The 24,573-nt window shown below is 39.4% G+C and overlaps 1 protein-coding gene across 1 annotated transcript in view; it reads left to right on the forward strand.

Annotated features, from left to right (window-relative positions):
* Positions 1–24,573, forward strand: part of SYNE2 (spectrin repeat containing nuclear envelope protein 2) — a 235,057-nt gene that overhangs the window by 133,443 nt on the left and 77,041 nt on the right. The window contains exons 61-73 of the mRNA XM_081049461.1: positions 663–794; positions 4,376–4,573; positions 5,164–5,238; positions 7,227–7,340; positions 10,714–10,830; positions 14,117–14,347; positions 17,775–17,957; positions 18,922–19,050; positions 19,580–19,701; positions 19,847–19,988; positions 21,336–21,467; positions 22,902–23,054; positions 23,180–23,389. Coding sequence (XP_080905587.1) covers positions 663–794; positions 4,376–4,573; positions 5,164–5,238; positions 7,227–7,340; positions 10,714–10,830; positions 14,117–14,347; positions 17,775–17,957; positions 18,922–19,050; positions 19,580–19,701; positions 19,847–19,988; positions 21,336–21,467; positions 22,902–23,054; positions 23,180–23,389 — 1,938 coding nt within the window. The remainder of the gene's footprint in view (positions 1–662; positions 795–4,375; positions 4,574–5,163; positions 5,239–7,226; positions 7,341–10,713; positions 10,831–14,116; positions 14,348–17,774; positions 17,958–18,921; positions 19,051–19,579; positions 19,702–19,846; positions 19,989–21,335; positions 21,468–22,901; positions 23,055–23,179; positions 23,390–24,573) is intronic.

A 24,573-nucleotide genomic window follows, 5' to 3' on the forward strand; every position in this document is an offset into this window, starting at 1 on the left:
TATTTCATCATACTTTGATCATAATCATTTAGTCCACACATAGTTTCAAGCTCTACTGCTCATTAACACTAGATTCCAGGTATTGTTCTGGTTGTTTTGCTTTATTCTGCAAATTCAGACTTCTCTCGAACCCTCAACCTTTTACTCTTAAAATGTGCATTACTGATTCTGATGGGTACCCAGTGAGGATGTGACTGGAACGAGAAAATTTGTCATGTCTCAAATCACATGCCCTTTCCACTCTGAATTAATAATGTCACCTTACTATGTGGAAAGCCCCACATGGAATATGTATTAAAATGGCATATGTGACATATCAACAATTTTATAAAACTTAGCAACTTTATATTAACCTGCCATAAAATGGTTCCCAGTATAAGACCACCAGACTGGAAATACTTAGGAGCAAAGGTGTGTCTACTAAGACCTGTATTCCAAGCTCTGCACAAGGTGCCCTGGCATCTGGTAGAGTGAGAAGTTCCGGTGCAAGCTTTGCAAAGGTTGTTCTCTATCTTTAGGCTACCATTTCCTATTGAAATCTGTGTGTGCATATTTGTTATAATTCATTGGAACTTGTGATGGGGATAGACACTGGAACTAGCCCATTGATCTAATTTTGAGATTATGACAAAGATTCTTCTTTCTGGGGGGTTATTTTATAGATAGTCATAAAACAAACTAATGACTGCGATGAGGAAATGGAAAATTTGAAACAGATCTTAAATAATTATTCCACTGAGTTCTCCCGTGAACATACGTCACCAGGCCAAGCTGCCAACCTGCCACAAGTACAGGTACGTTTCTTTCATTCATTCAACAATCCAACAGTTCATTCAACAGTCACTTTAAGCCATTGGTGTCTAGAAGCCTTTGTGATGGTAAAGTGTATTTTTTACTTTTCTCTTCCAGTTGAAGATATTTTATGTGTATGTTTACTTTCCATTCCTATTTTATAAAATGGGTGACTATAATTATTATAATGGAAGGCCCTTCAAGTGTCTTTAGTCTCAGCTTAGTGCGTATTGGTCTGAATTTGCTCTGGTAACTGACGTAACGCAGTGTATTTAGACAACCTGACTTTCCAGCTAGCTTTCTGGGATAGGGGGCATGCATCGTGGACAGGCTGGTCTTTAGAGGTAAAGACCCTGAATGCTGTTATAATAAAGAATTCCATATACTTAGCAGTATTCCCGGATGCCATAATTAACAGTGTCATGTGGGCCCAGTTACAATGGTTTGCACGTTAACCCTCTACTGCTAGGGTTTTTTTTCAGTCTCTATTTTTGAATCAATACTTCTATAAAGAAACAACCTGATCATATGCCAAGGGTTGTAGAGAGCTGCTTTTATCCTGCGATCAAGTTGATGTATGGCATACAAAACCAGGTTTTACCACTTGCTAACTGGGTAAATTACCCTCAATTACTTACCCTTTGAAGGTGAAGTACAGAAGTACAGATCCAGTAGTGATCTCAATAAGGCAGACTCAATATTAAAGATTCAACATTGTAAAAATGTCACATTTCTTTTTACCTTATGAAACGTGAGGACCCCAAAGAAATTTTGTTTATATGAGTTATATGTACTGATATAAAAAGAAATTAAAACTCACAAATGTAAAAATATCTATTTGGTTTATTTAAAAATAGTAACCCATTACATGTTAATAGAAATAATATTTTTATGGAAGAAATTATATTTTTCAAAAGAAAATGTGGTGAGAAGAGTGACACACATTTTTGCAAATCTCTAATGTCTGGCTTACTGGATAACAGCTAGATATCATCAGCTTCTGCATTTGATGTACTGAGGTATATAGTTTTGATTGAAGTGTACAAAAACAATCTAACCTCTCAAGATATTCATGGAAAAGGGGGGAATATTTTAATAACCTTTCTGAATAATCATAGATAGTCTTTGAAACTACACTAAACTCCAACAAGTAGAAGTTACTCACAGGTTCGATGATAAATTGAATCTGAAGCCATGTCAATGAACTTTACATATCTAACACTAAAATACATTGGTCTGTCTTATACTTTGAATGGATTTTCTCACCATGCACAATTTTATAACATCATGCTCGATCGTTTGGAAAATATTGTTTCATTAGTTATGCAGATCCTCCAAATGTTAACACATTTCAGTAAGTGATACTAAAAATTTTACATTTATTAACTTCTATATCTTCAGAAAAATCTTTAAATATTTATATACACAAATATAGTTTACCAGCTATTTTTTTCAAGCAAAAATAGTATTCCCAATGGAATACTATTGTCTTAAGAAAAGATGAAAGAATGCCATTTGCGACAGCCTAGATGGATCTTGAGGTTGTTATGTTAAGCAAAATAAGTCAGACAGAAAAAGTAGAGAACCATATGATTTCACTGATATGTGGTATATAAAACTGAAAACAACAAAGGAACAAGAAAAACAAATGAAGAAACAAAAACACATAGACACAGACAATGGTTTAGTGGTTACCAGAGGTTAAGGGGTGAGGGGGGTGGTAGATGAGGGTAAAAGGGATCAAATATATGATGATGGAAGGAGAACTGACTCTGGGTGGTGAACACACAATGTGATACATAGGTGGTGTATTACAGAATTGTACACCTGAAATCTATGTAACTTTACTAACAATTGTCACCCTAATAAACTTTAATTAAAAAAAGTATATATAGTGTTCCATGAAAAAAATAGGCAATTCAGCTCGAAATTCAAATAGTCACACAAGTGCTTTTCCTCAACCCTCATACTTCAGTATGTGGCAGAAATGCTTTAAGCATACTTCCCATTTTTTCCCACAATATTAAAAATATATGTTCTTTATCAAAGATATTCTTAAGTGAAACTGCCTTTTTTTTTTACAATTAAGTACATGATAGTGTAGCTACTAAAATAGTTGTTGTCCCTGCCTTGATTCATATAACATGCCGTAGTTTTACCCAACATTGCTTTTGTATCATCACATAGTGAAAAATGTCAACACAGTGAAAAAGGCACATCACACTTGAGTTTTATTATGAAAATGACTTTGACCTCATGGAGTGTGGAGCCACACTGAGAATGGCTGCTCAGTGCCCTGCTGTGCCTCCACCAAGCTGGTGGCCCTGAGTCTGTTCTGATTCTCTACATGTCATTCTAATGGCTGTAGGGAGGTCCCATACCTATGGAGTTTAGTGTTTACTGAAAGTGGACACACACCACAGCCAACTCAGATTTAATTCAGTTATCATTTCTCAAAGCAATCACAGGACGTTTAACTTCAGGCAGAAGGAGGGTATTGGTGTTGGAAAGTGTGCAGTAGTAGAAGGGCTATGGGGCCTGGGGGTCAGAAGTCTGTGCTCTGTCGCTAGCTGCAGCCCTGGACTTCAGAGCTCTCACAGGTGTGGACATGCTAGGTTTCTCTGTCTGTAAATGATTCTATGAATATATGTAGGACGGAGGATGGAAGGAAGGAAGAAAGGAAAAAAGTGTTTAAGGGAAAATAAGGAACAAAATTCGAACACATGAAGGTTTGTCAAAAAGGAACAGGTTGTCTTCTGATGCAGTACTTCCTGCAAAGTGTGGGCTGAGGTTGAACGATGCCTTTCAGGGGTGTTAGAGAGGAGGATGTGAGACTAGATGGCATCTGCTATTTCTTCCAAATTTATGATTCTAGAACGCTAATAGACAGACAGTGGGCATCTGCATTTCTACCATGTACAAAAAAATTTATTCTCACACATCCATCATAGAAATTTTTAAAGTAACATTATAAAGCTTGTAACCATCTATCTGTCATTCCCATAGTAAGTTACACTTCACGGTACCTTTATTTATTTATTCCCATTTGGTAGGAAGCTTTGACTGTGAGAAAAAGTAAATGAATTCAGTAATACTAAAGAAGGCTTCAGAAGCAATAACAAAAGTTCTAGAATTCTTACCTTGGTTTCTCTTTGTGGTTCCCAAATGTTAGTCTGCTCGTGAATCTCCGGGGACACTTGTTACAATGCAGATTCCCGGGCCCTGACCCTGTGGACTCTGGCCAGCCAGTCCTGTGGCCACCGGAGCGGTGGCTGCTAACCCTGGCACATGTCACAGTCCCCCATGGTGCTTGTTACAGATTTCTGAGCCTCTTGACTCCCAGAGATTGACAGACAGGATCTGAGGTGAGGCCAGGGCATTCTCTGAGGGTGCTTGTCCCTCCCCAGGTCACAGGGAAGCACAGCCAGGAGGTGGCAGAGCTCCACCATGCCACAGAGTGGCTCCTGGCTCTGCACACCGACAGCACAGAAAAATCTTCATCCGGTGTATGAATGTGCAGGCCCCCGTGGGCATGCAAAGGCCTCAGACATCCCAAAGCAATGCAAACACTCTTTCTGCACAGGGAGAAATCGAAGGTATTGAAAATCAGATTATGAGTTTGAACCAGAAAAAAGAAGACCTGCTGGTGGAATTAAAGGCTGCTGTGTTAAAACTTCACCAGCATTTACAGCAAGAACAACAAGAATTAGAAAAAGAAATGCTGTCGGCTGGCGCATCAGAAGAGGATGGAGTAGCTGAGAGGGATGTTTCTGAGTGGAAGGTGGGTATGACTTTAGGTTGATGCCAGTTCCACGTTCCACAAGAGCTTTGAAGGGGCAGAAACACCGGGGACATCTATGTCTATGGCCTAGAGAGATTTTAAAAAGTGGAAATACTCCACCTGAGATTGTTCGCTAGTGAATGTAAATCTTCGGAGGTGTGTCTGTTTTGGACTCCACCCAGAATTCTTATGCCTGAGTTCCTCAGGAGCTGCTTATGAAATGCCACAGGCAGGCGGGTGGAAGCCACTCCTATGACATCTTCCTGCTGAACAGTCAGCCCGTTGCAGACTCCAGAAGGGGCCAGCACTGCTCTAAGGCCCACTCTGAATCCACATCAAGGAATCACATTCTTGAATTGTTGGATAAGGGGCTGCAGAGGGCAATGCAAATGAAAGAGATAAAAGATTTGACTGAGTCATGATATTTGGCTGGATGAGCTGAAGTTGCCAGGCCCAGAGGGCTACTTGCGTAGGGGGCATCTTGGATAAATTGAATAAAACAGTAGCTACAGAAAAACACAGCCAGACTGGGATCCTGGGGATGTTGAATGACAGCTCGGCTACAGGTGTCTTTGTGCTGTGCCTTTCAGTTGAACAGAACAGGCTCCATGGTTTTCCTGCCAGCAGTCAAGGAAGAAGTGGAAGAGAGCTCGCTGAAGAGTGAAGTAAGGAAAATGATTTTCTCGTTCAAGTTTGTTAGAACCGAAATCTCTAAAAGAAGGTCAATGGGAAGGTCTTACAGTGAATGGAAACATAAGGATTTTTCAAATTAATGGCAATATTTTATAAGAGTGATTGAAGTAGTTCTCTTATATTATTAGCATTGTTTAAGTGCATCTAAACCTACTTTTCACCAGAGTGGGATAAATGTAATTCAGACACTCTTGTCGGCATAAGGGAGAAGATGACGTTCTTTGTCCTATCCTGACTTCTGAGTATTTTCTCTGAAGTTTTGAGAGTATGCTATTTGGTTGATACTCCTGGGGTGCTTTTTAGAACTTTAGTTTTCCATATTTCAATTACTTTTTTTGTCTGAAACAGCATTGCCACGGACGCGAAGAGATTTGTTAGCCACTAATCCTTACTACTTCATTAGAACTGGTTGAATAAGACATTTATAGTTGTATTTCCTGATACCAACTGCCGTTTCATACTTTAAAAACTGAAGTTATAATGGTCTTGTGCCAAAAGGAAGAAAATTACAGCAGTTTATTTACATGTACCCACCAGACGTGTTCTCTGCTCATTTTGTCGATTGTTGAATAGCTCTGTTGTCACAGAGAACAACTCTTTGTCCTGCAGTGTATCACTAGGACACGGTGGAGCTGTGTACAGGTTTACAGTACTCTGACCATCAGACAACTTTGTAATCTGATCATCACACCCCTTTGTGGCAGTTAGAATTGTGAGAATGGAGAGAGTACCAGGGGCCAAAAAACAGTGCACATAAGTATGATTCTGATTTGAGACCTGTGTTTGCCTCTGAGCTGCCATGGTTATAATATTCACTGTTTATCTCTGGCAACAACAAAGACGTACATGTTCATCAGGCTATGACATTAAAGATGGCTTTTAAGGTTACATTTACCAAAGCAGATTAAATTTTTGAAACACAGTTTTAAAGACCTCCTTTGTATGACATGAGCTGACTCCCAACTTTTAAGAATGCTTTTTAAAACAAGTGTTGGCGAGGATTTGGAGACAAGGGAACCCTCACGTACTGTCGGTGGGATTGCAAGTTGGTGCAGCCACTGTGGAAAACAGTATGGTGGCTCCTCAAAAAATAAAAAATAGAACTACCTTGTGACCCAGCAAGGTAGCTCTATTTTGGGTATTTATCTAAAGAAATCCAAAACACTAATGCAAAAAGATGAATGCTCCCCTATGTTCCCTGCGGTGCTGTGTACAATAGCCAAGACATGGAACATCCGAAGTGCCCATCAATAGACGATTGGATAAAGACACTGGGGTACATTGGTACAGTAGAATATTACTCAGCATAAAAAATGAAATCTTAACATTTGCAACAACATGAATGGACCTAGAGAGTATTGTGCTAAGTGAAATAAGACAGAGAGAGACAAATATCATATGATCTTGTTTATATGTGGAATCTGAAGAACAAAAGAAACAAATAAACAAAAAAAAAACACCCAAAACGAACAAACTCAGATACACAGAACAAACTGATGGTTACCAGATGGGAAAGGGGTTGGGGGCTGGGTGACAAAGGTTAAGGGATTAAGAGGTACAAACTGGTAGTTACAAAATAGTCATGGGGATATGAAGTACAGCATACGGAATTTAGTCAATAATATTGTATAGTGCCAGGTGGGTACTAGATTTATCGGGGGATCATTTCATAAATTACACAGATGTCTAACCACTACACTATACACCTGAAACTAATATAAAATAATGTTGAATGTCAACTATTGGAAAAAACAGAACTTTTTTTAGGCTTCAGAAAGAGCATTTGGAGACATATGATTTAATTAGCCAAAGAAAGATGAAAAGTAGGGGGACAGGTGGAATTAAGGACTATAGTTATGCTGCCTGGTAAGCAGAGTGTTGTGTAAAAGAGATGAGTAGGGTGCTGGTTATGATGGTAGGAAATCACTTCCCTCTTCTGATCAATTGATTACTGTGTTAGAATGGAGATAAGAGAGCAGAGCCATCTTCCGGGTTTTGGTCTTTCCTCGGGAAGCATGACAAGGACATGGAGGACGACAATAGAGCATCCTCTTCCTCTGGAACCATCGTTCAGGTAACACTGGGCATAACATTTATGGGAGGGAAGACCGGGATGAGACGGCTTAGGAAGTCCAAGAAAAGAATTTCTTGTTGGAAAGAATGCTTAGGAAAGGAACCTGCTTGAGCTGGAAATTTTTTAGGTTTCTCACCATGACCTCTGCACAAATGCAAAGACAGCCAAGTACTTTCTTACTTGCATTTCTGTTGTGCACTGAGTGATAAAAGAAGAGTATTTTTCTGAGGAAAACGCACTATGTGACAATCCAGACTGACAAAACAGGTAACGCAAAGGAGCACCTAACAAAGTTCACCATGAGAGTTTCACAAGCATGCAACACACCTCTTTTGGGAGTAGTTGGCTGGGGTGGGGGGGTCTCCTCATAATCTTTTTGAACGAGGTAGTGTGTAAGACAAATTAATGAAATAAGTCTTTTTGTTCCTAATGACCTTTTCAATCTCGTCTCACAAGGTAGAGGGCAAAATGCCCTCAGTTTAGAAAAACCATCATAAGCTGACGTGAACACAATGCTTTTCCCTTGCTCCTGAAACCCCCCTGCGTCTCTGTGATCCATATGCCTCCCAGCGCCTAGCACACCCCCAGCTCCCAGGCCAGTCCTTTCATTAATGTTGGCATCAGGCTTGTACCTTTATCGCCAGCCTCTGCCTCTTGACAGTTTCCTTCCTTGTCTACCTTAGAAGCATTCACTTTTTCCCTCCCTAACAAATGGCCTCTCTCATGGCCCCGCCCCTCCAAAGTGAGTGTCTCAGAACCCAGACTCTCTTCAGACACTGCTTTGCTTCCCTGGCAAGCCTTTCTCTCCACATCTGCCTGAAGACTTCCGCCCCAGGCGCATCTCAACTTCCACCTCCAGGAAACCTCCAGGCATGTTTTCCAGCAGCATTCTGAACCCGTTACAACGTACCACATTTTTATGCATCTACTGACACAGTTTCACGAATGGTCAGAACTCTGTGTTCCACGTTGTCCTGTCCTGGACTGGGCTCACTATGGTACTTAATGCGTTGAATTTCTTGGTCCTGCTTTCCAGGTCGGTTACTGGGCTTATTTGCCCCTAAGTGCCTTTGCTTGGTGCTCTTCACCCTTTTTGTAAGTTTTTAACCCCTGGCTCCACTTAAACCGCCGTTGACTTCTGGAGCATCAATCTATGCCCTCTTCTTAGTCCTAGTCCTTAGTGATCGGTCCAGCGTTAGGCATGTCGGCTACCCCTTCTAGCAATGCAGGATTCCTTTGACTTTAATTCTACTCTTTCTTGCCTCACCTGCCTGCAGCCCCTCCTCCGTCTCCTTCCCGTGCCCCATCCGTGTGATGGTAGGCATGCTGCCAGTGTGCTGCCTGCCTCTTTATTCTCTGTTTTCTCTTACAACAATTTCCTCTCCCCGCAGAGATGTAGTAGTCACCTCTATGCCAGTGATTCCCAAATCAAATCACTAGTCTTGACTTTTCCCTTAAATCTGTTCCACATTTCTACCTTCCTGATAGATTTCTCTTTTTGGATGTATTTTCTTCATCTCACACCCATTTTACCAACTTTCCTTTAAAGCTTGCTGCTGTTCCTCATTTCTCAGTGTCTATTAATGGTACCACTATTTTCTCAGAGTCTAAGACAAACTTCAAAGTCATCTTAGATACCTCATTTCTCTTACCTGTTTTATCCAGTCAGTGGTCCACTGGGTGTTTACATTCTTCTTCTCCTATTATTTTTGCTATCATCGTATCCCAGGAAATTGTTTCTTCTGTAGACTTTTGGAGTAGCCTTCTCATTGGGTTATAGCCTCCACTCATTTTTCCTAATATATCATATTCAGTACTAACTCATAGCTTTTCGTAAAAAAATTAACAATCTGCAGTCTTTCATGGTTTCTAATTATCCAGTAAATAAAATGCAAATTTCTTGGCCTGGCATTCCAGACTTTTCATGATCCCTACCTACCTTCCCAATTTTACCTTAAAAGTTAAACTAAGCTTTACCTTTAGTTCTTGGTGTATACCTTTTTAATAGTAGTTACAGTTTTTAGTACAAGGAACTGAAAAGTAACATGTTGTTAGGAAGTGCTAGTTGCTTTATACTACGTGTCATTGTTTAATAATCCCAGGCATGGATGAGATAGATTATATATACCCATTTTAAAGACAAAATAAGTGAGACTCAGAGTCCAGGTTAACTTGTCCAGGATCACGCAGCTTATAAGTAGAGCAATCAAGATTGGTCAATGACAACATCCATACTTTTCCCTCCACAGTATGTCCATTTTTTTGTGTACACGACATTTTCCCATTGCTTAACCTTGGTTAACCTAATAAGTGGAAATGCTGGATCAAAGTATACATCCATGTAAAATGTGGCAAACATTATCACACTAACCTCTAGAAAGACTCTATCAATTTTATCTGTACCAAGAATGCATGGAAATGCCTCTTTCTTGTCCCCAAGCTGATATTGTATATTTTCAATCTTAGCCAAACTTAGCTAGTAGTTTAACTTGCATTTATATTCTAGGAATGTTGACTAGAATATTGGCTGCATATTGGCTTTTGTATTCTTTTATGAATTGCTTCTTCATGCCATTTGACTATTCTTCTATGCAGAGGTTGGTGTTTTCCTTATTGATTTATAAGAGTAAGAAGGATAGTAACACTTTGTAATTTGTTATCCCAATCTGTTATTTCTCTTTTAACAGATTGTGGTGTCTCTTGTAGTGCACATTATTTTTTTTATGTTGTTTATACTATTAGGTGGGTACAAAAGTCACTGGGGTTTTTGCAATTCTTTTTAACCTTTTAAACCACAATTACTTTTGCACCAACCTAATAACATTCTTTTCATTTATTGTCATGTTTTAAAAGTCCTTCCACACACCTATATTACGAAAAGATTCACCCATCTTTTCTTCAAGAATTTTTATGGTATAACTTTTTTTTATTAAATATTAGATACAATTAGAATTAATTATTTGGAGTGAGACAGGATCTAGTTATATTTTGATGAAATGCCTCAGCAGTTTTTCCCAAATTTAATAAATTCATCTTTTCCCTCATTATTCGGAATGTGGCCTTTATCACATACTCTCATTTAATTGTAATTGTCATAATAAGCCACTGAAATACATAATTCTCTAGATTCCTTATGTGCTCCTCATTCATTAGAGAGTTGTGAAGAATTTAAGCCTTTCAAATAAAGACAAACCTGAAAAAGCTGGTTGATTTTTTTTTTTTCCCTAATGAACAAACTTTTTTTTGAAATCCACCTGACTTCTCTGTACATTTTTGCAAGCCGGCGATTTGTAAAATGATCCAGTGCAAGGAGAGTGGCTTGCGGGGCAGCAGAACAGGAACTTTTCTGGACCTCTGATGCTTCTCTTTACAGGAGGCAGCTGGGAAAATGAGCACGTGTGACAGTTCCGTGGCACACACTCTTGTGCCAGGCTCGCTAAACACTGATCCAGGCCCAGAATTTTCCCTGAGCCCCAAACAAACAGAAGAGGTAAGTCCCAGTGTGTAACAAGCCAGCTGCTCTGTGCACCTAGAGATGACACGCTTTCTGTGTTTTGCAATACTGTGTGTTTCACATCAAGCATTCTTTGTGAACCTTAATGTCTCCATGCCTGCTGTCTAGCTGGGGAACTGGAAAATCTGCCGTCGGATGTTCATGTAGAAAGTAAGCGTAGCACAGAACAAGCAGAGATTTTTTACTCACCATTTGTCAGGATGAACTAGTCTTTCCATTAAAAAATGGCTACTTCTGTAGCTATAACTTACAGGGGCAATGAGAGCTGACATTAGAGGCATTTGTATTTGCTGTTTAATCCTCAGATTAAATCAGGTAGGTTAATATCGACCATAAGTTTATAAATGAGGAAATCAAAATTCAGGGAGTAAAAGTACAGCTGGTAAATGGAGGAGTAAGGAGTCAAACTCAGAATATTCCAAGCTCCATGCTCATTCAAAAAGTTAGTATTGAAAGATATGAAACAAGTTAGATTTGGCCTCACAAAATGAACTGCCACCACCCCACCCCAGGGGCACGTGTAGTATCTGTGCAACTGTGCCGTAGCCAGGCAATTTTGCATTTTAGAAAAAAGGGGCAGGGGGGAGGGAGACGACGTACAAGTATGTGTATAACTGACTGAAATATTAAGGAGTGAGTTTAAAGAGTTGGTATCTTGACATGAAATATAGCTACCGTCAGAAAATGAGCTTGCATTTTAACTGGATCCAGTTACTTAGATGGGTGATGTGTTGATACAGAAATCAAGCAGTATGACATTTATTAACGGAGAGGCTCATTTGGATGCCAGAGGGTGGACTCAATTAGGTCAGGAATGTGGACTTGTAGACTCTAAGGCATCATAAAATCACAGATTGAATCCTGGTTCTACTTACTAGTTGTGTGACCATAGGAGTTTAAATCCTCAGTTTCCTCATCTCTACACTTGGAACAATAATGGGCTTCTGGTGTAAAATAGTGATAGATGGTTTGTGTATCCCATTTAGCATGCTGGCCCGGCTCTAGAGCCCAATAAAGGATTAGGTATTAATTAATTTACAGTTATGCTGTAAAGATGACATAATTCTCTGTCACGGGAAATACTTGTAATACTTGTTAGCCCCCTCCCCCTCAAAGTGTACAGCCATGAAACATTTATTTAAATAATTTCTGCTTTTAGACTTGGGAGCTATCATTTAGAGATGATATCAAGCGTGGGGAGGGGCTATTGTGGAAAAAACTTTGAGCTCAGATTTTAAATATAATACCACAGAGCTGTGCGACCTTGGGCAAGTAACTTATGTCTGGGCCTGAGCTCCTCAGAAGCAAAGTGGTAAAATGGGAGGTGTGTGAGCTGATTAAACATTAAATGCACTTGGATTTCTTTGACTATGAAAAGAATGGATGAGCTCATTACTGGCAGGTTCCCCAGAGTATTGAAGTTATATGGTTGCAAGTATTTTTTTTTTCTTCTGTTTACCTTTGTATTCTTTTCAGGTTCAAATAACTAGCAAATAAAGCCTAGATTAGTTATCCAGCTTTCTTGTTTCCTCATTAGTGAGAAAGCAAAGAAACTCAATATTGTCATTTAAAAAATATGTGTGTGGCATATGACAGGTGTTCAAATAATGTTTTTGAATAAATAAGGAAGGCGGATAATAAATCTGTTTTTGCAGATATATCAATATTAACAGTTATCTCAGGTGACAAAAAAGAGGACCCCAGAATCTTTGCCATTAAAATAATCAGATGATGAGAAATTAGTGTCTGGCAGTAAAATCAGACAAATGTTGCTTTTTAAAAAAAATGAAGATTAAAACAGAAAATTGAATCAGGTAAATCCAAGTATAGGCAAGGGAAAACTTCTTTAAGAAAATGGTTCTTGAAGAAAATGTTAATAACAGCCGGGGAGAAGTAGTGTTTAGGCAGAAAAGAGCAAACATGAAGTTAATAGATGGTAAAGGGGAGCAAGTACAACCCAGAGACACTTTTGCCAAACCAGCTTTCATGATACCCATTAGTGTGTGTGAGAATGAATGGGATTGTCGTACCCTGCTGTTTTTGTGAGCTCTTGCCAATTTTGTTTACTTCAATTGTACTGAAAGTTCTGTGTTTAAACAAAACTCCACACACTGGGAAATGTGCACTTGAGTTGACTAAGGGTGTACCTTTGTCAGCTACTCCCATTAGAAGTTTGTTGCTTGGCCAAAACTATGCCTTATTACTAGATGCTAACATGTAGTTAGTAAAGTTTTATATAGAAAACACTGTATTTCATCATAATCATAAGAAAATATGTATGCAGATCAATAATTTTATAGAGCAAAACACAAATCCTTATTCCTAAAGGAATTTCTCTAGAAGGGTTTCAGTATTCTGGAAAAGGATATGGGAAGTAAATGTATCTCTGTATCAAATCCCTTTACCTCCAAATTGAAAATATCTATTATATAATTACTAGAACATTTTTACTTGGTAGCTGGGAGAAAATTTTCTCTTGGATCAATAAGCAAGCCTGTTATTTCAATATGAAAATACATTACACTTTTTAAAATATTATACCATAAGTATCTCATCCTTAACTCAATAATATTTGAGTACCTAGAAGATGAAAAGTAGTTTTAGGGATTCTCTCTGAAAAATAGAAGAAAAGTTTCCTAATTACCCCACTGAAGCTTATTACTTGACTGCCTCACGGTATATTTAATAGGGAGAAGTTTAGATGAGTAACAGCATGTATGTTAGCAAAAATAAAAATAAAAAATCCTACAATATTTTATAATTGAACTACTTGAGATGTTAAGTTAAAAGTGTTTGCATTTCCTTGTTTCCCCAACTGGTGTGTAAAGATCTCTTTTTTCCGTTTGAACAGAGTGCATAGCAATGTAAGCATTGCTTAATCATGTGTCATTCAACTTTAAACACTGGCCAATTCGCTGAAATGTTTCAAACACCCACACACCCACATGCACACCCTCTCACTACACTCACCTGTCTCCGGGGGCCCGCTGTGTAATGAACTGGGAACCCGTTTGCGTCCTCTGTGCCCGGGAACAGTGTACCTGTGTACCTGCAGATCAGCTGCTTGGAAACCTGGGGCGCCAGGTCACATGATTGTTGCTATGAGTGTGGAGGTGCAGTTTTCTTTCTTGCTTCTGCCTGTGTATATATTTTTTCTTTTAACTGGGGAAATGCTGCAAGTTCACAGGTCTTTGCAAGCCCAAATCTGAAAACTCTGGACTCTTGGCTTTTCACTGCTGGACTCTCTTTGGATTTATCTTAGGGTGCCACACCTCCTGTCAAGTCTGCAACTCCGGGCTTTTCTGACAAGCAAGGAGCTTTTGAGGCCACGGTGGAGAATCCTAGGCCCGAGCCTGCAGAAGTCCTCCATGTCTGCAAGACCCAGGTGGCCAAGCTGGAACTGTGGCTGCACGAAGCCAACGTGGCATTCGAGCCAGAAACATTAAACGCAGACATGCAGCAGGTGGTGGAGCAACAGCTGGTCGGGTGCCAGGTAAGGCTGATGGGTTGGAGTTCAGGGCTTGCCTCTGCACCAATCACCTTCCAAGACTGGTGAATGTTTCTTAAAGCAACAGTGTTTCTTGTTACTCTGACCCCTCTGTTTATCTTGGCATCAACTTTTTGGGGAGACAGCAGTGGGTAAGCTGTCTGGAGTCCAAATCCAGGTCTGTCACATTAACTGTGAACTTGTCACCTCATTTTTTTCATATAGCAGGCTATCCCTTGGGACTTTGCCAGGGTTAAATGAGATAAGGAATATAAACTCGTGTTTGGTGTATAAAGGATATAAAAAGTGCTCAGTAAACACTGTTATTTTTATTCATCATAATAAGTTCTTTGAATTTTTATTCAAAGGATGAAATGAAATTGAATATCCTGATTTGCAGATCCAGCATAAAAGGGCTTTGCTGCCATTTCACTCTGGATGTTCTTGTTCTTCCTCGGGAGGGACAGAATGTAAACTTCCTTGCCTTTAGTCACTTTCAGTAACATTCGCAGGCTCACCCCAAAGTTTGGGATCCCTATATCTACATCCCTCCAGGGAGGGACTGGAATGTTGACATCGCAGCAGCATAATTGAGACTGAGTGTCCCCCAACGGTGCTTAGACCAGCCCTGGACTGCAGTCTCTGCCTGATTGGCTTATTTGTCTGCCACTGACAAATGAGAGGTTCCCAGCCGTGAGGACATCCTTTCAGAGTACCCCGTCTCACTGGCCTGGCCACACCGAACTCCTCCCACCACAGACCATAATGGGGTGGTGGGTAGTCCACCCTTCTGTCCAAGGCAGGCACTCCTCCCCTCTTTCATTTCAGGCCCACAGTCTTACAATAGCCCGTGCCTGCCTAATGGGGGACCCAGGCAGGCAGGCTGACCTCGTTCCCTGGCCAGCTAAGCACCTCTGACCCTAGAAGTCACCTCTGACGGGGGGGGGGGGGGGGTGCACTCAGATATTGTCACGACCACGTGGCCTGGTTGACGAGGCATGGGAGTGTGGAAGAGAATATACTACAACACAGAGCACTGCTGTGCTAAACTGAACCTGTGGCTTTTCAAATGCTGAGTCCCAGCCACTTAAGGCTATCCAGGATCGGTCTGCCAGTTTCTTCTCCTGCTGACTGGGAGAAGACCCCATACCGATTCCTTGATCATCACCAGATCCCCTCCTCTGTGCACTTGTAGTGAGTTCAAGGATTTGGTGGCTGCTCAAAGAAAAGACAGCCACAAGGTGGCGGTAACACACAGCGAGCTTTATTTGGGCCTTGTTTTGGCAGGATCTTGGTGGACTGGGAAGTCCTGCACAGCAGGAGACCTTACAGTGGGATAGGGGTGGGGCCACCAACCCGGAAGGGGAAGAGGACCAGCACTTTCCCCCGGGATCTGGGAATCCAGAGGAGCCTGTGTGTCTAGGTAATGTCTGAGAGCTACAAAGGGCAGCAGAGACTGGGGTCTTTTAGAGCCCCAGAGATTGTCTTAACCGTGGCTAACAGATGTGGGGTCCAGTTTTGAGTTTGGCACCAGTAGGGTTTGAGCAAATGATCCTGGCCTACTGTGAACACATAAACAACATAGGAGCCAATATGCAGGAGATAGGTTTGGCTCATTTATATCACACCATGCCATATATAATTTAATATTGAAACCTATAAAAAGCCTTACAGTGGTCTATAAAAGGTTAAATTCTCAGTGGGAAAAAGTCCAAAGGACAGGAGAAACAGATCAGTCGAGAAAAATTATATTTGATAATTTGAGAAGTGTTCAACCTTGATTATTAAAAACATGTAGATCAAAATAGCTGTCTTGTTTCTACATTGCATTGGCAAAAATTGTATCATCCTGGAAAACTCTGGAGAAATAGACCCACTAATGTCTGATAGTTCTCTCTGATTGGCTCAATGTTTTGGAAGGTCAGCTGTTAGCATATAAAATATTCATCTTTTTGACTTAATATTCTTTGACCATTGCTTTAAATTTACCCTCTGAAAATAACACAAAAAGGAGAAAAATATTTATGGCAGCATTAATTACAAAAATGAAGAACTGAAAACAGCTTAAAGGCTTAGCAATATCCCTATTGTTAAGTGACTAATGCAATATCAACTTACAGCTATTAAAATGGGAATCATGAAGCATATGTATACAGACACATTAAAAAGTATTAGGTTGGTGCAAAAGTAATTGCAGTTTTTGCAATTATTTTAACCTTTTAGTTTTGTAAACCACAGTTACTTTTGCATCAACCTAATTTGTGTGTGTGTGTATAAATATGTATATATATATATGTATATTATATATATATATAAATAAAATAGCTAAATGGAAAAAAGTGCATAAAATTATAGTACACTTTGTTTATAGCCACTCGGAATCTGAGTACATATTGTTAAGCTTAGAAGTGTGTGTATAGGGTACGAGTAGTTTGCTTGGATGGAGGAGTTGTAAGACACATTATTTGAAAATTTGTTTTAAGGATAAAGTTTTTCCTTGTTTCTCAACTGAGTCACGTACAGAGGTTTTACCAGGTGATCACAGCTCCGGAATGTGAGTCTGAACACTGCTACTGCCCTGTGTGCCCAGCCAGTTGGCGTGGCATTTGGACTCCTGGGCCCCAGGACAGAGCAAACTTGATCTCTTGAGAAGGAATGACAGTGACTTACTGGGAAACCTAACTTTGTCTAGCTGATTCGTTTTTAGATCCGTGCGTAAGCTGGCCAGTTGTATCAATGACTTAGTGTTTTAGGTTCCAAATTGTTTCTTCTGTGGTCCTCTTAATGATATTTTGGAAGCTTATTTGGCTCTAGAAAGAAAGGGGAAAGAATTTTCCGAGTTCTGTGGAATTCTTTTTTTATCACTACTCAATACTTGGATTGCAACCGAAATAGGTCAGGAAGGTGGGGAAAAAAATAATAAGAGCAGACTATTTATCAAGCACTGGCCAAAGTACATGGATATAATTAACTCCTCAAAGTGACCCCAAGAGGTAAGTTCTGTCATTCTCCCCATTTTACAGATGACTAGAGGCACCCTCATGCAGAATAAGCTGCCTGGCTACTAAGTTTACCCAGCTACCAAGTGGCAAGGCTGGGATCTGAACCCAGGCAGTCTAACACCAGTGTCTGTTCTTAACCACTATGTTATGCTGGATACATTCAGCTGTGTTTTCTAATGTGATTATAGAATCACTTATGTTAGATTATTTTAGAGAATGACAGCTGCAATTTGGCGTTGGTTTGGTTGTATACCTGTTGAAAAGCACAAGAATTATACGGAAGGTTTTTTCTCTCTCCCCAACATCCCCTCCAACCTGTGTGTCTGGGACTTCTTATATACATTTAGGTAGAGAGAGTGAATCTAACATGTTGAGGTATAACAATTGCTCAAGACCAAAACTATAAATAATGAAATGATTTTGTTTCCTAGACGATGCTAACAGAGATTGAACACAAGGTTGCCTCTCTATTAGACAACTGCAAAGATCAGGTCTTGGGAGATAGTGGAGCCACTCAGCAAGAGGCTGAAGCACTTTCCTTGAAACTGAAAACTGTGAAGTGTAATTTGGAAAAAGTCCAGCTGATGCTTCAGGAGAAATACAGTGAGGACCAGGTAACATACGCTGTGTATAAACATGTATGTAGGTATACGGTAAGCTATCAGGAAGGAACTCTGGGGGCAGGTGATGAAACAACTACAGGGGAATTATACTAAGAAAGAATTATGCCTCTTCACACTGTAAGGGATGGTTGCTCAGGCTTTTGTTACTGGTTCCATTTTGCTGGGCAGTTTTTCAATCTAGGTTGTTATTAGTGATGGTGTAGATTTGATTTGTGTTGGTTTGATTGGGTTGATCTTGCTGGTGATATGGTCTGGTGTAGCCTTCTTCATAAAAGAAGGATGCATTTTAAAGGGATTTTGTGACCCCCATTGACTGGAAAATGAAGCCTTTATAGATAAGATTAAAATTTGACATCAGAAACATAAAACCTGTTTCCAGGATACTTTTGTTATTCATTGACAAATATTTATATGTATTGATTAAAGTATCATAAGGTGTTCTTGTGACTTAAAAGCATTTGATATTTATAAATGCAGATGTGCGTTTTATGAGTAGTATCTTACTATATAAGATTTTCATCCATACTTAAGAGATGGTGGTTCCTACTTGGAGGTCTTATATTCACAGAAATAAGATTAGCTGAAAATACACTGGTTCCCCTTTCATCCTAATATGTTCTCTCTCTTTTTTAAAAAAATCGACTTATGTTGTAGACATAGGGAAAATTTGAATTTATAAGCATAATGCTATTTCTATTTTTGATTTTTTTGTTTTACTGTGTCCTTAAGGGAAAAAAGCAATAGATTTCCTGACTTTTAGTAATTCAAATCAAAATGTAGTGGTTTTTGAAGTTGTTATAAAATAAGTGCATTAAGTCATAGTATTAATTATAGTAAATAACAATGCAATCATTTACTTCATATAAAATGTTTCCAATATGTAGTCTCATTATTAGAATTGAAATAAACTGGATCCTTTTTTTTAAATAGTCTGCCATCATATACTTTTTTGTAGCATTCTACCATTCCGAAGAAACCTTCAGAGCATCAAAAAGTTCTCCAAACACATAACCTTTCTGAATTTGAATCTGTTATAATGGAAAGGCCACAATTCATCAGACAAAAAGATTTCCAGCAGCAACAGGTAATTTCAGCCCCTAAAAGTTATAAGGATAAGAATAAAGCTTTCTACATGGAATTTCCCTTTGAACTAAATACTGAACTGCCATTAGAGCACTTGCTTATGTGACTGAATGGAAAGTATGATGTGTGGGTCTTCCTTTATGTGCAGGGACAACTGCTTTCTTTCGCTGCTACTTTGGGGACTTTCTAACTTTGCTACGTTATAAACTTGCATCTTAAACTAAGCAAATATCTTCAGGGTGCACTTACCTCTGTAACCCCTCTTTCCCTATTATTTCAATATGTGTTAGTATAGTTTTGGTGACTTTCCATGTGTGTAATATGTATTAAACAACACTTGGTCATTGTGTGAATGTTTTAAGTAGATTTTTGAGAAATGAAAGCTAATGAGAACAAGCAAGCAAAAAAGAAAAATACTAAATGATGATTTAGGAAGTGTTTCAAAAACAGATTATCTCAACAGAAGAAACTCTTGAGTACTAATTGAAAACCTTGATTGATTGAACCATTTGAATCTTATTCAATTATAGGTTCTGGAGTTGAAACCAATGGAACAGAAAGACTTAATCAAATTCATAGAATTTAATGCCAAGAAAATGTGGCCCAAGTATTGCCAACACGATAAAGATACAACTCAGATATCATCTGTGAGGTAAAACATTTTTAAAGAGCGGGACATTGAATAGTTTGATGGTTGGGAGAACTAAGAATGTGTTTCACTTGCAAAACATTGTCTGAAAGTAATACATGTTTTTGTATGTTAATTATCCTTTTTACCTTTTGTTTTTCCTTAAAAGTGATGAGGCATCGAGCCCTGAAAATGATGCCTCAGACTCAGTCTTGTCAACTCAGAGCCAAAGTGGAGCTAAGTGGCAATATTTAGATCATGAACTCGCGTCAAAGATAAGGCCGCCTCTTCCTGAGCTTGTGGCTCCTCAGGTCAGTGTCAGTCTGCACACGGTGCAAATAAGCATGTTAATCCTTGAAGGTCCAACAGGCATTCATTAAGTACACATGTATGTTCTGCACTGTGGCAATTTATTTTCAGAAAGTAAAGAGGCCAGTGGCTTGTTTCCACTTGGCTGACACCTTTCCACCTTCCTGGAAATCTGCATTAGGTACCCCTCCTTTGTGCTTCCAGAGTACCCTGACCATAGCTCTGACTAGACTGTGTGCCTATTTATTTGTCTGCATCCCCCATGAGATGGGATGAGGAGAAAGACCGTGTCTGCCTGGTTCACATTTGAGGGCCTGACACAGCACTTGAACCATCATACATAAAATCTCAGTTACTCTATACTGAATGAATAATATATGTGGAAAACACTTTAAAAATGATACAGTGCTATATGATGTCATTCATTCATCAAAAGATTTTTGGAATCTGGGGTGTGCCCGCCCTTGTGCCAGTGGTACCTGTCAATAAGTATTCTCACCAACACAGCTTATCATTGCCATTAATGGTTTTATTTATACTATGCCAGTTGCTGCTAGATTTCCCTTTACACAGGGAGCCCACGAGCAGCATAGCACTGTTGCTCACAGCTAATCAAGCTTCTGCCTTCAACTTTGCACTCAAAGGGCCGGGGAGAAGGTTACCAGTGATTTTCCAATGCCCCAATCTGGTGGGAACTTTTCAGTTCTCTTCTACTCTGCAGAGAACCTTATTTGACCAATTAAAGTTGAATCAAACTCATTGTAGGACTTTAGACTTGGTTTCTCCTTGTTATACACACTGTCACATGTATGTAGTTCTCTCTCCAAGAAAAGAACATCATCAGTCATTCTTTCCCTAAGCAGAGTATCACCACCCTGGTTCTTTTTATGTGTTAGTTTTCCAATTTGAAAAGAAACAACTCTGAATCATTCTTTCTTCTGAAGTAACAGCTCATTTTCAATACTAGTTTAGCTTTTCACTTGCAAATTGAGATTCAGATCAGTCTCTGGAGGCGACTATTTTCTCTTAAGACTTGGCTATATAGTAAATGGAAAGAGAAACAGCTAACATGGATAGCATTGCTACTGAATATAAGGATTAACGATTTTACTGTTTTTCAAATTATGGTTTGTTTTCCCTTGTTCTGATATCTAAATGGACTCTTAAATGTCTTAAGTAAAGCCTGTCATGACTTTTCAAAGCTGTCCAAAATATTTAAAACTTAATTATTTTTCTTATAAACCAGGAAGGAAACTTGGAGGCTATCGTGCTAAGGCATTTTTACTGTTCTACATTAACATCAGCAGGATCTCAAACTGTCTGCAATAAGGTTTCCCTTTTTCAAACAGGTTGCCACAGATACAAGTATTCTACCTAGCATGAGTGTGTATAACTTTAGATACCCAACAACTGAAGAACTGAAAACTTACACCACCCAACTTGAAGACCTACGTCAAGAAGCCAATAATCTTCAGACACAGGTAGCAGCTGCACGTTACATGTTTTCCTCATTGCAATAACAAAAAAGAAGGGAGATACAATATTGTAAATTGGTCATGATTTTATTTACAGACAAATAATGGAACACATAATGGATTGGGTCCTAGAATTGCAAATAGAATTTATTTCTCTTGCCAACCCTGATAAATGTGGTAGGGCTGCTTAGACCACCAAGTGCAGATGCTTCTGAACCCGAGTCTATGATTAGCAAGAACAAGGATCGTGATTGATTAGTACTGTCTGCAGTGGTGCTCTGGGATTGGGAGACTGAGGAAGGAAGGTGGGAGGGATGGTGAGAAGGAGTTTTGGCAAGGTTTCCAACCTTGAGTAGGCTTAATGCTGAGACCATGTACTGGGTAATGTTAAGTTTCCATCAGAGAAGACGGTAGGAAACAGCCCAAATTGGGGTGTTACTACCTTTGACATGCTCCTAAATCACTTGTAACTGGTCAAAAATTTCAAAGTGATCATGGGTAAAGAAAAAGAGATGGTTCCAGCAGTTTATACTAAAATAGACCTGTGGCTGTTAAACTCACAAGGGCATAATTGCACAACCCTAGGATCCCTGCTTGGAATCCTACATCTAAGCTTGGCCTTAGTTCTTACAGTCAACCTATAATTGACATTCCTAACTCCTCCCTGCTCCACAACCCATCCCTCTTTTTTAAAAAAATTGAGATATAGTTAATATTTAACATTACATTACTTTCAAATGTACAACATAATGATTCAGTATTCGTATCTATTGTAAAATGCTGACCCAATAAGTCTAATTAATATTCACTACACATAGTTACAAATTGTTTTCTTCTGACGAGAAATTTTAAGATCTACTCTCTTAGCAACTTTCAAATATGCAGTATAGTGATATTAACTATATAGTCACCATGCTGTACCATCCCTAGCTTTAAGATACTATACCTCCTTCTAACGAATCCCTTCAACTTTCTTTTTTGTTTTGTTTTGTTTCTCTTGAAAAATTAATTTACTTCCTTATAACAGTTCTTGACTTGTTTTCCTTCTCCAAGACATAACCTGGTTTCCTTAACCCATTTTCTCATACATTAAAATGTGAGAGGTGGGAGCAATGGGAAGAGGGATAGTGTGATTTATCTGGGACCACACTTCCACCTGGGTGGCGCCACTAAGGAAGTCCTTTATCTTATGATTTGCCTCTTAATTCCATTCAATAGTCAACTCCCTGCCTAACACTGAGTTTTATAAGCTTGTATCTCTCAGAGTTAACATCTTAATTTTATTTATTCTGCTACCTATTTCACAAAGTGTTTGAAATGACTACTTATAAAAAAGTATAACATAAATTGTAAACTACAACGGAAACCATGGGAAATGTAGGCTTAGGAAGGCAAGGAATCCTGACGATTTTCATTTTTTCTTTTCTCTTCTTGGTTCAGGAAAACATGAGCGAAGAAACATACAGAAACTTGGATAAAAAATTATTTGAACTATTTCTGACCCTCAGTCAGTGCCTGGGAAGTGTAGAGCAGATGCTGCAGACACCTGAGCTCGTCAGAGAGGATGTTTGTGCGCAGCAGGTGCACTTCGAGGTAGGGAACTTCCAACACACCCATGTGTTGACCATTACCCCAGACTGCCCGCTAGGTAAGCCAGAGTTGAAGCCTCCTAATCTCAGAGCTCATTCACTGTGTCTTCCTGCCTCTCCACTTTGCAGACACTGGCTCTTGAGCTGAAAAAACTTCACTTAGCTATGAGTGACAAGAAAGGTGATCTTTTGAAAGCCATGGCTTGGCCTGGCAAGAACACCAGCGTGTTCCCTGCATGTTTTGATAGCCTCCAACGTTACATAGAGCATATGCAGGCCACAGCTGCATCGAGAAGCAAGTCCCTGAAAGCTGGCCTCGACTATAACCACAGTTACCAGGTACGGGGAGAGGCACTCGGCCGGCTTTGGCATTGTTTTATGTTACAGCGTGGGCTCCTCATTTCCATTAATTCCTATTCCTGGCAGCATTCGTGAATAGGAATTGCTAAGGAAAGCGACGACACATTCTTTCTGTAAAGGTGTTTAAATTCTGCTGCTCATAGTTAGAGATCATTGAAAAGCAAGGCCCTTTCTCAATTTTCAGATGTGAATTTGTTATGTTGAACTAACTTGATGTTTCTTTCCTATATTACATTCAGCCACTTAATGGGTGTTGTATGGGAATATTTCTAGGTAAGAGGGAACCATTAAAGTTTTTGAGCAAAGGAAGGACAGTTCATGAATATTTCGGGCAGATTCATCTGGCATTGTCTAATGTGTATTGGAGGAGAGACATGGGGCAGGTAGACTGGTTAAGAAGCCATTAAAATTGTCTAATGGAAAAAAAATTGAAACACAACACTTATGAAGGAATCGTGCCCATCAAATCAAGCCTGAATCTGATAAAGCCTCTTGGATTTAAGTAAAATAGACACAAGGGACGTAGCACAGTGAGAGTGCAGTCAACCAATGCACACAGTGGGGAGCGGTACAGAATAAATGACCTATTTTTTCACACACACCCCAACCCCATGCCAGAAACAGAAAAGAGAGATGGGTGGGGAGCATTGAGAGATTACAGGAGACTTAAGACATCTGTTAATCTTTTGCAGCCTATTGGACCTTATTTAATCCCAATTCAAACACACCAGAAAGATAAATTATAGGCAATTATGAAAATGTGATCCCTGTCTGGACTGTTAATAATACTAAGGAATTGGTTTTGATCTGTAGTATTTTTAAAGGGGGGAATATTTATCTTTTAGAGATACATACTGAAACACATCTGATGAAATAATATGATCCCTGGGATTTGCTTCAAAATAATCTGAGGGAAGGAAGGTTAGGTACAGTCAAGAAAGCTCGGGGGAGAGCACAGAGGACAGACGACCAGTCACGAGTCAATAGTTGTTAAAGCCGGATCATGGTAGTGCAAAGATTGCTCTGTTTTGGTATATGTTTGAAATTTCTAATAACACAAGGGCAACTAAATTTTATTTGTATCTATTTTTCAAATTTATTGGGGTGTCATTGGTTAATAAAATTATGCAGGTCTCAAGTGTAAAATTTACAATACATCATCT

Source organism: Rhinolophus hipposideros, assembly GCF_964194185.1.
Source record: "Rhinolophus hipposideros genome assembly, chromosome: 5".
In the NCBI taxonomy this organism is placed as follows: Eukaryota; Metazoa; Chordata; class Mammalia; order Chiroptera; family Rhinolophidae; genus Rhinolophus; species Rhinolophus hipposideros.